At 33.6% G+C, this 13568-nt stretch overlaps 1 protein-coding gene and 1 long non-coding RNA gene across 3 annotated transcripts; one reads left to right on the top strand and one right to left on the bottom strand.

Moving 5' to 3' along the window:
• Nucleotides 1–315: 315 nt before the first annotated feature.
• On the bottom strand, nucleotides 316–3268 carry LOC130591583 (uncharacterized). Its single transcript, XR_008969407.1, has 3 exons — nucleotides 2525–3268; nucleotides 1520–1582; nucleotides 316–770 (listed from the first exon to the last, which is right to left on the bottom strand). It is a non-coding gene; the product is annotated as an uncharacterized LOC130591583 (long non-coding RNA).
• Nucleotides 3269–6114: 2846 nt separating this feature from the next.
• LOC104893140 (SH3 domain-containing protein 1) lies at nucleotides 6115–13203 on the top strand. Of its 2 annotated transcripts, XM_010679223.4 has the most exons (10): nucleotides 6118–6504; nucleotides 8322–8435; nucleotides 8562–8631; nucleotides 8707–8855; nucleotides 9209–9310; nucleotides 9453–9653; nucleotides 10924–10986; nucleotides 11978–12091; nucleotides 12671–12745; nucleotides 12858–13203. In XM_010679223.4, exons 1-10 carry the CDS (start codon nucleotides 6445–6447, stop codon nucleotides 12984–12986), a joined length of 1077 nt encoding a protein of 358 aa, XP_010677525.1. In that variant the 5' UTR covers nucleotides 6118–6444; the 3' UTR covers nucleotides 12987–13203. The 2 variants fall into 2 exon arrangements, with proteins under 2 accessions (XP_019105112.1, XP_010677525.1); XM_019249567.3 differs by having other exon boundaries at nucleotides 6115–6504; nucleotides 12671–13203.
• The last annotated feature ends 365 nt before the right edge of the window (nucleotides 13204–13568 follow it).

The following is a 13568-nucleotide window of genomic DNA, read 5'->3' as shown; positions in this document are numbered from 1 at the left end:
CTCTTGTATGTGGATTATTGAAACCCTCATTGACGATACCAAATATCTACTCACACATTTGTCTTTTTACTGTATAGCTTACTTTTTCAAGAAGGCAGAAGCCAATAGAGTAGCAAATTTTTATCCAAAACACTATCTTCTGCTACCAAGGTTGACTTTGTTGCTAGAGTTGATCCCACCATAGATCATGTCGTCTTTCTTGATTCGTTAGGTTACTCAATTAAGAGAAGGATGATCTAACTCCTATTCATACTTTTTGCCTGAAAAGCAAAATCGAGGCAGGATATCTGTATCTATATAAATATATTAAAAGACGTTCATAAACAAGAAATTGTGCCACTTGGCGCTCTTCTTAGAGAGTTTTAGTTCATGTAATCCATGTACAATAAAAAAATTTAGAAATTGCGTAATATAAGATTTGATCTCGAGACCTCAAGTACATATACTAAAGTCTTAATGTAACGCCCCGACTTTTAAGCATCACTATTAGGTTAATTAATTACAATGATTAGCAGCGGAAGACCTTCCTAGCTTAGTCGATGTGTCACTGTCGTACTCTCCACACAGGAAAGTACAAGGCAACATTCTTTCATATAACTAAACTTCTATAATAGTTTTAGTAATTCTAAAAATATATATATAGATAGCTTAAGCATAGCTAATGTTACGTAATTTAGTGATCATAAACTTGGATTACATAACCGTCATAGTCGCATGAATTAACGTAATTTAATCCTCACTGCTACGTCATCCCATCTTCGTATGCATACCTAAAACAGAAAAACAAAACGTCATGAGCCGAGGCTCAGTAACATACTACTCTAACAACGTAAATTCATTTCAATTCATTTTATTTGCAAACAGGGAGAAGAGAATATAGTAAAAATCATTTCGTAAACATATATACTTCAAATCAGGAAAGTCATTTTCGTTCATATTATCTCCATTATCCCATTTCATTATCAGAAAACTTTCTTTGGTTACTTTGACGAGTACAGAGAAGGCATAGCCACCGAGAATATTCATCCCCCATCAGAAGGTGGCATATAATGCCAGGCAAAGCCACCGAGGACGTTGTCCCCCATCAGAAGGTGGCATATAATGCCATAATGCGGGTGCCACCGAGGACGTTGTCCCCCATCAGAAGGTGGCGTTGCCGCCAGATAACAGAATGACACGTGCACGGCCTAGAGAACATAGTACTGCCATTCACCATCTTTCACTTTCATTTATCATGTTTCGTTTCTTTTGATTGATTTTCATAAATCATAGTAAAGTCATTGCACAACGTCATCAAATCATTTACAAAATATTTCATATCCCGCACACCATATAAACATACATTATATAAAAGAACAATAAAACGTAGTTGAAGGGGAGTGCATGTGTTAGCAGTAGACGTTACATAATCGCACATTTTATATCCCGCACACCATATAAAACATAGCATAAAACATTATATAAAAGCATCATAAAACGTAGTTGGAAGGGGAGTGCGGGTGTTAGCAGTAGACGTTACCTGGAATCCTGCTTAACAACCTTGATCGTAGGGGAAGGCTTGTAATATCTCTTCCTTGTTAATCTAATAATCAATTCAGGAATTAATGAAGACTTATTAATATTTTATTCGGAATTCTGAGTTTTTTGATCCATTTCCATCACGCATGTTTCCATTTTAGGAGGTGTGTAGGAGTTTTATATATTAACGTCTTGGGGGGTTGATAAAAAGTCGTAGGCATTCTTTCCACTTAACAACTTAGCGTCTAAGTCGTAATTCATTATTTGTGGACGACGTCTTACCATAACCATTTCGTATTTTATAATTTCAAAACGTTATAGTTTTGTTAAACTTTAAGTCAAAACTTCATTCTATTAGTCATAGGGTCCCTTTAAACATATTATTCGTCATTTTATAAATTAAAACAGTGGTCATTAATCTTATGGTTCATGATTATACTTATGATTTGTAATTATAAAACTCGTAATAGAATTCTTACGTTCTTGTAGTTTAATTAGTATATAATTATCTGCTACCTTAACATATACAAATTTAACAAGTAAACTATACTTATTTACTATTACTCTTTAATTGATATATTATAATTATATGAAATATAATATTAAAACATACTACATCGTCATTTAATCATTTATTAGTCATAAAATCATAATCTAGTCTCATAATAATCAAATTGCAAAGGTTATATATATATGACATATATTGTTAAGTATTATCACATAAATTATCGTTTAATCGTTTATTAATTATCGAATCACGAGTATTATATAGTGAGTCATTTATTATATTTTAACTAAACATCAATATTAATCCAAGTGAGTTAAAGAGTTTAACTATCTCATTTAATCTATTTCATTTACTGATTTAATTAAAATCAGCCCAAAACACTAAGCCCAACCAATCAATTAGTTTAACTAAAATAAACATTATGAGTCATAATAGGTGATTCTTGGGCTCAACTACTTAAATTAAATTAAACACAACAGTAGGGAGGTATGTTTATACCTCCGCTCCAACTTAGCAGACTCGACAAGAGAGCAAGAGAGGGAGGTCGTTGGGAGTGGGTTGAGGCTCCAACGGCAGCGACGGAAGGCGCGAAACTCCGGCGACTGTGGGCTCGGGTTCGTCGGTGCTGTAGCGGTGGTCTGGCGGTGCACGCAGCAAGCAGAGGAGAGAGAAAGAACTGGGCGAGAGCAGAGAGGAGCTGAGCGAGAGAGATGAGGACGAGGGAGAGGGGCGGCTGGGTAGGCGAAGGTGCGGTGGTTGGCGCAAGGTGGTAGTGGTGAGGGGCGTCGGTGGTTGTCGGTGGAGGGTGGCAGCCACAGAAGGTGGTGCTGTGGTGGTGTTGGTTCGAAAAACAGAGGAGTGAGAGAGAGTTGTGCGAAAACAAGAGATTTTAAGGGGTGTTTTTGGTGGCGTTTTCCGGTGGTAATTCAGGAGGTTTTTGAGTGTATTTGTTAGTGATGACTGAGTGAGGAATGGTGGAGCAAATATGGGTATATATAGCCATTGTTTGAGCTTCAATTGTTCCCAATTGGATTGGTGAAATTGAATGGATAAAATGGGTTGTTGAGTTATTTGGGTTGATTGTGAATTTTTATTTGAAGATGAATTTGATATTGTGCAAGAAACCCATTTTGGATTTAGAAATCCATGGGTGGGTTGTTTGTGGAAGGAAAACTGAAATGGGTCGAAGGAGGAGAAACTGACGTTTCCTGTTTTTCTTCAAATTCTTCTGTTTCTTTTCTTTTCTTTTCTTTTCTCTTTTTCTTTTCCTTTTTAGGCCATCAATTTGTTATTTATTTGTTTTTCTTACTTTAACTAATGACATCATCTAACATAACTTATTATTAAAGAAAAAAATTTAACCACTAATTATTATTATTTAATTTAAGCAAGTTTAAATTTTCGGGATATTACACTTAACAACTAGACTAAGTTGTATTTAGTGTTTTTATCATAAAGTATTATATTAATAAATGAAATTTTTTCTTCCCGAGACATAGCCCGGGCCTAATAACCAATATACATCTAAAACTCAAGACAAACAAATGTCATGCTGCCACATGTACTCTCCCCTCCTCCACACAATCAAATGACACATTGAACCATAAAAATGTGTGTTTCAAGACTCGAACCATGACCTCTCATTTGTTATGCTAATGCACTAACCAACTACACTATAATGCTCATGTTGGTCTTTGTGGGGGAAAAAAATAATTTAAAGACATATATTTCTATTTTTGAAGAATTCGAATGTACGTCATTAAATAATCTGAGGTGTATGGTCCGGGACAATAACTAGCTTATCTCTATTATATAGGCCAAGGGGGAGCAATGGTGTCCTCCTTGAAATTTACTTAAATGCCCCTCTAGCCACCTAATCAACCCCAATTCCATGCATAAACTTGCCAAAACAAAAGTATCAATCAAATCAAAGTTAAACCCAATCAACTCATATAAGATTCAATCATATAAATTTGCCAATAAAAAAGATTCATAATCAAGAACTTACCAAGCATTAATAATACATACAATAACAAAAAAAAATTAAACGGCATAACATCCTCTCAAATCAATTTTTCCATAACACAAACTCAGTTACAAACTCCAAACAAAAAAAGATCAGTTCTCTTCATAAATTGGAGCTTAATCAGGTACGCATTTCGTTATTGAAAAAAAAATTATGTGTGCTGTTCTATGGTCAATAAATCTTAAAAATATGTACTATATCCGAGTAAAATTAAACTCAAACATAGTAACTCTTACGAATATGTGTTTATTATATTTTTTTTTTAAAAAAAAAATTTAACTTAAATTACTATTTATTTAAATTTCATTCGAAGATAGTTAAAATTCAAATTAAATTTACATCATAAATGGTCGAAAAAAATGTAATTTCGTGAAAATGACTTTAATATTTGTGTCCTATATATGAAAAAAATTGAGAGAAAATATGAGAACTCGAATTATTTTTGTGCCCACATAGTAAAAAGAATTTGAGAAAAAAATACTTAAACCCATGTATTAAAATAAAAAAATCATATTTCGTTGATATAACTTTAATATTCGTGCCCAAATATTAAAAAAAATTGAGACATATTATGAGAACTCGAATTTGGGGGAAATAAAAAAAAAATACTTAAACCCATATATTAAAATCAAAAAATTGTGTCGATAATCGAATTTAAACATAAACTGCAGAGCTTGAGCCATGATCGCAAACAAGCTCGACATTCCATGACGGGTTAAGCGAAAGCCAATTCCATGACCGCCAAAACCAACTCTGCAACTTGCTTGAGATAATCCTTAGCTAATACTCCCTCCGTCCCATGATATAGTGCTTGCATTCCTCTTTGGGTGTCCCAAAATGTTGTGCCTATTTCTTTTTTATCAATATGTTTGGACGAAATTATCCTTCATTTCTACATGAAACTTTCCAAAATATCCCTACTTTCATTTAAAATATGTGCCTCTATTTATTATTTTACACCATTTCAAGGTATATTTATTGCTCTTTCATTTTATTTTAAAGGAAAAAGAAGAAAAGAACTAGTTCCAAGACAAAAATACCCAATAAACATTTACTTAAATATATATTTTTGTGAAATCCTAAAAATCTTTCCATTTTCCTTAATTCTTGTGAAAAATGAGAAGTGAGCACTATATTATGGGACGGAGGGAATAATCGACAGTCTCAGTTGAATAGAGAGAAAAAATCGAGTGTGAGGTTTGAATTGGGGGAAATTGATGAAGATGATGTTCAATTGAATAGAGAGAAAAAATATTGCGTGAAATTCAAAAATATGAATATGGTAATTGGAAGAGTAGTGGTTTGATTTTGGGGGAAATGTCGTAGCACACATCGCGTGCATTAAAAGCTAGTACTAATATATTAAAAAACGTTTCTCAACAAGGAACTGTGCCACGTGGCGCTATCCCTTAAAGTGTTGACTTTATGTACTCCACATACACTTAAAAAAAAATTAGAAAATACATGTTATAAGATTTGATCTCATGACCTTAAGTTTGTATGCTAAAGTCTTAATCACTAAACCAAGTAATGTTAGGTGCTACTCCCTCTGTTTCAAATTATAACCATTTTAGCTAAAAGAATTTGTTTCAAAATGAAGTATAAGGCATTCTACAATACCAATGTAAGATTAAATGCAACTTTATATTATCAAGATAAGCTTATAGGTTATTTTGTATTATCAATACAATATTTAATGTCAATTCTTATTACCCATGCAAATCTAACTAAAATTAACTAAATTCTTAATCTATGTGCAAAAACCTTAAACGACTTATATTTTGAAACGGAGGGAGTATAGTTTCAACATAATGCTAATAAATGAAAATTATGAATATCCGAGATATAGTTAGAGCCTAAAAATTAGTTGTAATAATGAAAAAGGATACTATTTGATAGCTTGGGGTGGCAATTTAAACTTGAAAATGATCTTAACATTGAAATGTAACAATCAAGAAATAAAATCATTAAAAAAAAGAAGATAGTCAAATTGCCGGCCGTCCCATACAATTAGTCTTGGCTGCATTAGACTAGAGAAGTGAGAATCTCCTTTTCCTTTACAGAGGTTGGACACCTGATCCAATAGTTGCAACATTCGAGAACTAATTTTTTTTTTTATATATTTCCAATTTCATTCCTGACCCATAATCTTTACAAATGAAAAAGTCTAATACACCATTCCACTTTCAATAATAATTCCTCACTTTTCCAACTTTTCCACCCCAATCCCAACTTGGAAAAATAAATGTCTTTGTCAAATTCAAACCTTTTTATCACTTTTAAGGACATAATTCTAATAGCATTAAATTTTCCATCTTAAGGGTTTCATACTTGAAACCAAACAGAGCTTAAGCTAAAGGGTTTTTTCTTTTTATTTTTTAAAGAGATTGGCATGGAAGCCATTAAAAGGCAAGCTAGCAAGTTTAGAGAGCAAGTATCCAGGCAACAACAGGTAATTTTCTCAAAGTTTTGATCTTTCTCAAGAATTTTCCCAGTAATTAGTAGAGATAGCTGTAATTAATTACCCTTCTTTATAATTTTTACTGTGTATGATTGCTTTTTGACCTGTTATTATGATCATCCAGCTATTTATGATCTGGGTTAGTGTTTGGTTGAGTTCTTGGAATTAAAATTTATACTCTCTCGTAATTATGTGAGTTGGATTCCATTACCACAATCGTCAACACGTCTTTATCAATGGTGGGTAGTCTATCCGGTGGGTATACTCAAATAATTAACCTGTTCGACTTTTTTGGGTCAAACTTGTAAGTATTTGGCTGAAGATTCTCAGTTATATGAATATCAAAATATTATGACCTTGGTTTTACTAAAATCATCTTAACTATGATTTAAATAATATCAATTTTTTTTTATTTTTTTGTACTATTATGTAGTCAACCATATGGTCAATTCAAAGTAGTTCATGGGAGAGAAACAGGCTGTGAAAGTCAAACATGACAATTATATGAGAAAAGAGAAGATGTATATAGCTCTATGTACACCCAAGGCCAAATGAGTATGCATTTGTTTCAATTGAATATCTATCAGATCGAATGAGTATGTATTTTTTCAAAGGAATATGTATGTGATCAAATGAGTCTGCAAATAGTCAAAATGAGTATGCATTTGTTGAATTGAGTGTGTCTTAGTTCAAATGTGGATGCATTGTTTGAATGAGTATGAAAATTCTCAGGTGACAACAAGAGTATGATGAAATAAGTTCCGTAAACTTCAAATGAGTATAAGAGTTAGAATTTCTTTTCCCTATAGTATAATCATTGCGCGGTCAACTTAGACAATATAACACCATCGAATACTCATTTTGAAAGTATGGACAAAAGATCATTTTCAAGATATTCACAAATCATCGTCACATTTGTATAACAACAAGAATCGCTAAACTGATACGTGGACAATATATGTTTTCCATATATAACAATATACACATTTGCAAATAAATGTAATCAGCATCTGGAAAACTTATCATTCTTATTTGATATACTCGTTTGCAGATTAAGTACACACATACTCATTTGAAAAGATATCCTTCAGCCTTGGGTGTACATAAAAGCTATGTACTCCAAGGCATATGGTATAAGCACAACCTGGTTATTGAAAGTCACTGGACATGTAACAAGATTGGTGACATACTGTTGCAGATACCATTGTTAGATAATGTAAATTAAATATTAACAAATATTTAATTTACATTATCTAACAACCATCTTACAGTTAATTCTTTTCTCATGAATTATAATAAGTAGCAGTTGTATGAACAGTAATTTTTGGAAGGAGGATCCCACACAAAGCCAATTTTTGGTTGCATTGTGTCATTGATTCTGATTTTGAGTCAGAGAAAAAAGAATGTTAAGTTGTTAATACTCTTTTAATTCAATATTATAGAGCTCATTTGACTTTTTCTTTAACAAACTTTGACCATTAAACAACATTATTATATATGTGAAAGTAATAAAAAGATGATTTTATGAAGGTATTTTACAAATATAAACCTAGTAAGGTTGTTTTAAAGTTATAAACAAGACATTGTTTCAAAGATGATAGGCTCACATACTAAAAAAGTCAAATGCTGCTTATTATTCTGGAAACAAAAGGGCGCACCACCAACTTTTTTGTAGTCTAGAAAAGTTCTATGATTTTGAAGGGCTTGCAGTTGGTGCACACTTGTGCTGTTTAGCTGAATCATTGTGCACGTCGCATTCTATCAATTAGCATTTAGCAATCACCGTATACTGAGGCCATCTTCCACAGGCTCTTTTAAGACAGTTAGGGCATTTTGGTGACGAAGCATTTGTGGTAGATGAAGCGGAGATTGCATGCCGTGACCAACTTCAAAAGTTGTACACATCTACAAGAGCTGCCAAGGTACAATATATTCACCTCTTGATGAAGTGATCTTCCATTCGACGGAGGACCATCAAAAGCATTTCCATCAGCAAAATTACTTTTAGATTCTTATCATTGCTGCTTATGATTTTGTTTTGTGGTTAGCATTTTGAGAAGGATATAGTACAAGGTATTGAAGGAATTATGTCAGTGACTTCAAAGCAAATTGAAATTGGTGAGCCTATTTATACCTTCGCATTCTTGATTATTTATATGTGACTTTTTTAAGACTTTTCTATTCCTTATGCAGAGAGAAAATTTGCTGAAGACTGTTCCAGATACGAGACTGAAAATCATTGTAGTACTTCTCCTCTGGCAGAAACTGCGTTGCGTGTTGGTACTGCTCGCAATTCAATGGTAGAAGAGAAGGGGACTTTGCTTAGAGTTTTTAGTGAAAAGGTAATATTTTGACTTTATTTTTGTTGGTCAGAGCTTTTGGAAGCTAATATAAGAATTTTATGATTTTTGGTGGTTCGGTGTTATCACGTTCACATATAAGCATAGCCGCATAGGTCCCCATACTAGAGAGTAAGGACATGTTCAATGATCAGGCTAGAAGGTCACTTATTTAAGTCGGCTTTTCGGACATCATTATCTACTCAATTGAGTGAAGAGTCCTTGCTAATTAATTTGAATTTATTGGTTCTAAGGTGCTTTTTTGTCAATGATCTTTATTGCAATAGCAAAAGAAAATAGCTATTACAGCAAGGATTTTCTTATATGTTAACCGCTGTTTGATTTTGATTATCTAGGTCTGTAAGCCATTGCGAACACTAGTAAGAAGCGCTGAGCTTGAGGACGCTAGGCTTCTGATTCGCCGATATAATAAGTTATGGCAGGAAGTGGAAGCTCAGGTTGTAATTTCTCTCTTAGATAATTACTTCCCATAGTCAATGAGAAGTAGGTGTTTTAGTCACATTCTTCCCCCTTGTAATGATGTTAGTTATAGTTCTCAGTCGACGTTCATTCTGAATCTTATATTTGTCTTCTCAGTAGGCAGCTGATGTACTAAGACTGAAATCAAAGTCCACTGAGGGAGCAAAATCTGAGGAAATTTTCAACAAGCTTCATCTTGCAGAGGAAAAGTTGGATGAGCTTAAATATAGATTGATGGCACTTGGAAAAGAAGCAACATCTGCTATGCTGTCAGTTGAGGCTCAACAGCAAAAGATGACTTTCCAACACCTTGTTGTTATGGTATACTTCGTTCTTACCCATTTTTGATAACATAATTTATCGTGAAATGTATAATGCGCGAATTGACCAAATTGGTAAAAAAAATTGACCCTCAACGACAATTTGGTAAAAAAATAACTTGCTTTAAAGATAAATTGGTAAAAAAATTTGAGATCCAGTGACAATGTGGTTAAAAGAAAAGAGCTCAGATGACATTTAAGTAAATTGAGTTTTGACGACAATTTGGTAACTAAAATGGATTCCTAGTGACATTTTGGCCATATTTTCTATAATTTTCCAGCTTGATCAACATTCAATACGTGCATTTACGTGCCTTTTATATAGATTTTCTGTGTTTTTATCAAATTAACTTCTCTTGTCACTACACATTTTTACCTAATTCGAAATAAAATCTTATAAAGTGCACGTTTTGATGAAATCGGAAAATTATAGAAAATTTTTGGCCTAAATGTCGCGATGGCGCTCTATTTTTTTTTTACCAATTTGTCGCTAGAGCAATTCTTTTACCAAATTGTCATTGAGTATCACTTTTTTACCAATTTGGTCAATTGGCCTACTCAATGTTCATGCTTATATTTTAACCTCTCCCCTCAAATATACTCCATCCATCCCTCCTTGTTTGCGGGTTTCACACGTATTTAAATGAGGGTGAAAAAATAGAGGAAAAACTTATTATATAAAGAAATGGAGCAAACATATATGGACTTCCTAGGAAAGAAAGAAAAAAAAATTTATGAAACATGCTTTAAGAGGAAGCCTTGGTATTTGGACTTTTTATTTTAGCAGCCACTGAAATAGGCATGAAAAAACATAATAGCATATGGATCATGTTTTTAAGAGTTAAGGCTTCTGACTTCAATAATCATATATGACCGTGCGCCTATCTTCATTGTAGAGTTCCTAATGCACTTTTCTTGAGACAACATATAAAGAATTATTGTGGCATCTACTAAAACTTAAGTAGTTAGCTCATGAGTGATCTGCTATTATTGTAAAAAAACAAATTTCAGGCAGGGGTCAATAGACCCTTTTCCTTTGGGGTTTAGAGTTGTAACCTCTTTACAGATGAAGTGCTCTGGATTTCTGAGCCTAATTTTAGACTTTCAAAGAAACTTTGATCTGGTTTGATTTATAGAAAATTCTCAGTGATATTTAGCTGATATACTTCTGGAGCAACTCAATCATTGAATTTTATGTTCCTTACCTGATCTTTATTGAAGGTTCAAGGTTCTTGATAAATAATTATAGTTTTGGGTTGTGAAACTTGCAGATGAAAGCTGAAAGATCTTATCATCTCAATGTTCTTTCATTGTTGGAGAAGTTGCTTGCCCAGGTTTGTAAATTTTTTTTTTTTTGACAGGAAGAAAAATAATTTCATTGATAAGGGATAGCCAAACGGCACTTACAATCAATTCTTGAAAAATCGAAAATTCCAACATAGGTATATAACACCTTAGAACTAGATACATCACAGATTTGATAAAAAATAGCCTTAATAAAAAACTTCATCTGAAGCAATACAATCTGTGAGTTCGCCCTGATTCGGCTTAACTTCCGCTAATGCATAGTCGTTTGGGTGAAAATACTTCCGTGGTCTTCTAGATTCTTACAGAGAATAGTGATTGTTAGATCTTCCTTCTTCATTAGACGAACAAAAAAAGAAATGGAACATCCTAAAATAAATACCATCTTAATGATGGGATATACTTATTGGAAGCAATTAAAAATGTTTTTGGGGCTTACCACCGGTACGAACACCAGTGGAAGCCCCTACAAAGATTCACAATTGAGACCAAGAAGAAAAGTGATGAAAAAACAAAGAGAAAGAAGAAAGAATGAAGGAAAAACCTTCAAAAAAGAAGAAAAACCTAGCGACGGAGGCTAGGAAAAAACCCTCCCAAGGAGAAACCCTAGAGAGAAAAAACTCTCCCAAAGAGAAACCCTAGAGGGAACCGTGTGTATGCTATTAACATGGTGCTAATCAGGTTTGTAAATTATCTCTTTTACTTTGCATCGAATTACGAAGAGCTGGGGGTTAAATGCATGCAAATGATCCTACAAATTTCACATGTTCATTGTGATACTTCTTGCTTAAGTCCTCACCTTTTTCTTCTGAAGTTGTGTTTTTTCTTCTTTGTGTGTGTAAATATTAGTCCGAAACAACCATAATTACCAAAACTACACAGGATACTATTATAATTAATGATACAACAGAAGAAGAAAAGATATTGCTTTTAGTTTAATCGAAGTTTATGTTTTTCTTCTTTGCTTGTTGGAGAGTAAATTTTCATCGTCTTTTGTTGAATTTGATTCTTATTTCTTAGATGATTCAACTTGAACAATTGAGCCAGTCATCATTACCAGAAGGAATTACTGATTCCAATGGAAGCAAGGAACATTGCATAGAATATGAAGACAGTGCATGCTATGTTGCAAAAGTAAGGCTGCTTAACTTGTCAGTAATTCTTTGTTAATATAGATGTATGTTTGGAAATGAAAGTAATGGTCAAATAGTATTAACAGTTTGAAGTCCTCCTCCATGACTCTTATTGACTATTTTGCTACATCTGCTGAAAAACAATGTAGCAACTGTTACTCCCTTCATCCCACATCTAACATCTTCTACTTTCGTTTGTCCAACAATTGATTAACATCTACTTTCGGTTCTCTCAAAATTAAGTTAATATCTTCCATTTCATGATGTCTCACAACTGACAATTAAGTTAACATCTCCCACATTGGGATATCTCGCAATTAACATATTTTGTAGTAAGTTTTTCCTCTCTACTTTTTCCTTAAAGATGAGCCCCGCATCCATCCTCCCACATTTTTTTATTTCTAAAGTTTTCACTCCCTTGATCTCCAGGCATAAGGAGCTGTTTCGGTAAATTTTGAGACAGAGGGAGTATTTGTTCTTTGCTGTCAAAAACTATAATCATAAACTAAGTTGATAATAATGAAATTGATTAAGCTGATTAAATTGAGATTGATAATATCTTATCTCTGTATATCATTAGGTTGTACACCCATTTGATGCTGAGGCTGAAGGGGAGTTGAGTCTGTTAGTCGATGATATTGTCGTGGTGCAACAGGTGTCTTCCTCAGTTGATGAACGTTTCAGTGACTTTTCTTTCATACTTATTACTGTAAAGATCATCGACTTGATCTTTCTTCTTTTGTGGTGGTTCTGTTGCCTGTATTCAGGTGATTCCCGGTGGTTGGTGCAAAGGCGAATGCAATGGTAAGACAGGATGCTTTCCTTCCCCTTATGTACAAAGGTTAGCTGAAGTTTCAGAAGGCAATGTAGCGTGGGCCAACCTGCAGCAGCTATAGTTTTTCAGTTGTTACTTGATTTTGTTGTAAAATAAGTTGTATAGCTTATTGTACTTTATTCAATATCTTTTGCGGTGTGCACACTATTTATATAAAGGCGGAATTGTACAAATCATGGGTGCTGAGTTCTGTATAGTACGAGTCTGTGTTCCCAGAAACAACTTGATGATATATAATATAGCAATGGTATAAAAGGGCCGCTATATGTTTTATTAAACCAGTGGCTCAAGCAATGCCACTGTATGACATGCAATTTTTGCTCTTCCACTGAACATAGTACAAAAAGTGAAAAAAAATGTGTTGAAATTCATTTGGCGCCAAAGCGAGGGGAGAAAAAAAAAAAAATGCCCTGTGCTGCTTGGGACAGTATGTCCAAACGACGATCAAGAGTGGTCTTGAAATGCAAATGATGCTTGCAAAACAGGGATGAAAAATTCTGACAAATGATATGTTGAATCCTAGTTTTGACGATGACAAAGAAACAAAGATGCAAACCAAGTAGTGAACTAATGAGTTATTTAAGTGTATGATTTTTAAGGTATCAATGAAAGGAACTGGAGAATACGAAGTCAAGGAAGAAGT

Source organism: Beta vulgaris, chromosome 5 (assembly GCF_026745355.1).
Source record: "Beta vulgaris subsp. vulgaris cultivar EL10 chromosome 5, EL10.2, whole genome shotgun sequence".
In the NCBI taxonomy this organism is placed as follows: Eukaryota; Viridiplantae; Streptophyta; class Magnoliopsida; order Caryophyllales; family Amaranthaceae; genus Beta; species Beta vulgaris.
The sequence above is the reverse complement of the archived record's forward strand: the minus strand, read 5'-3'. Positions and strand labels throughout refer to the sequence as shown.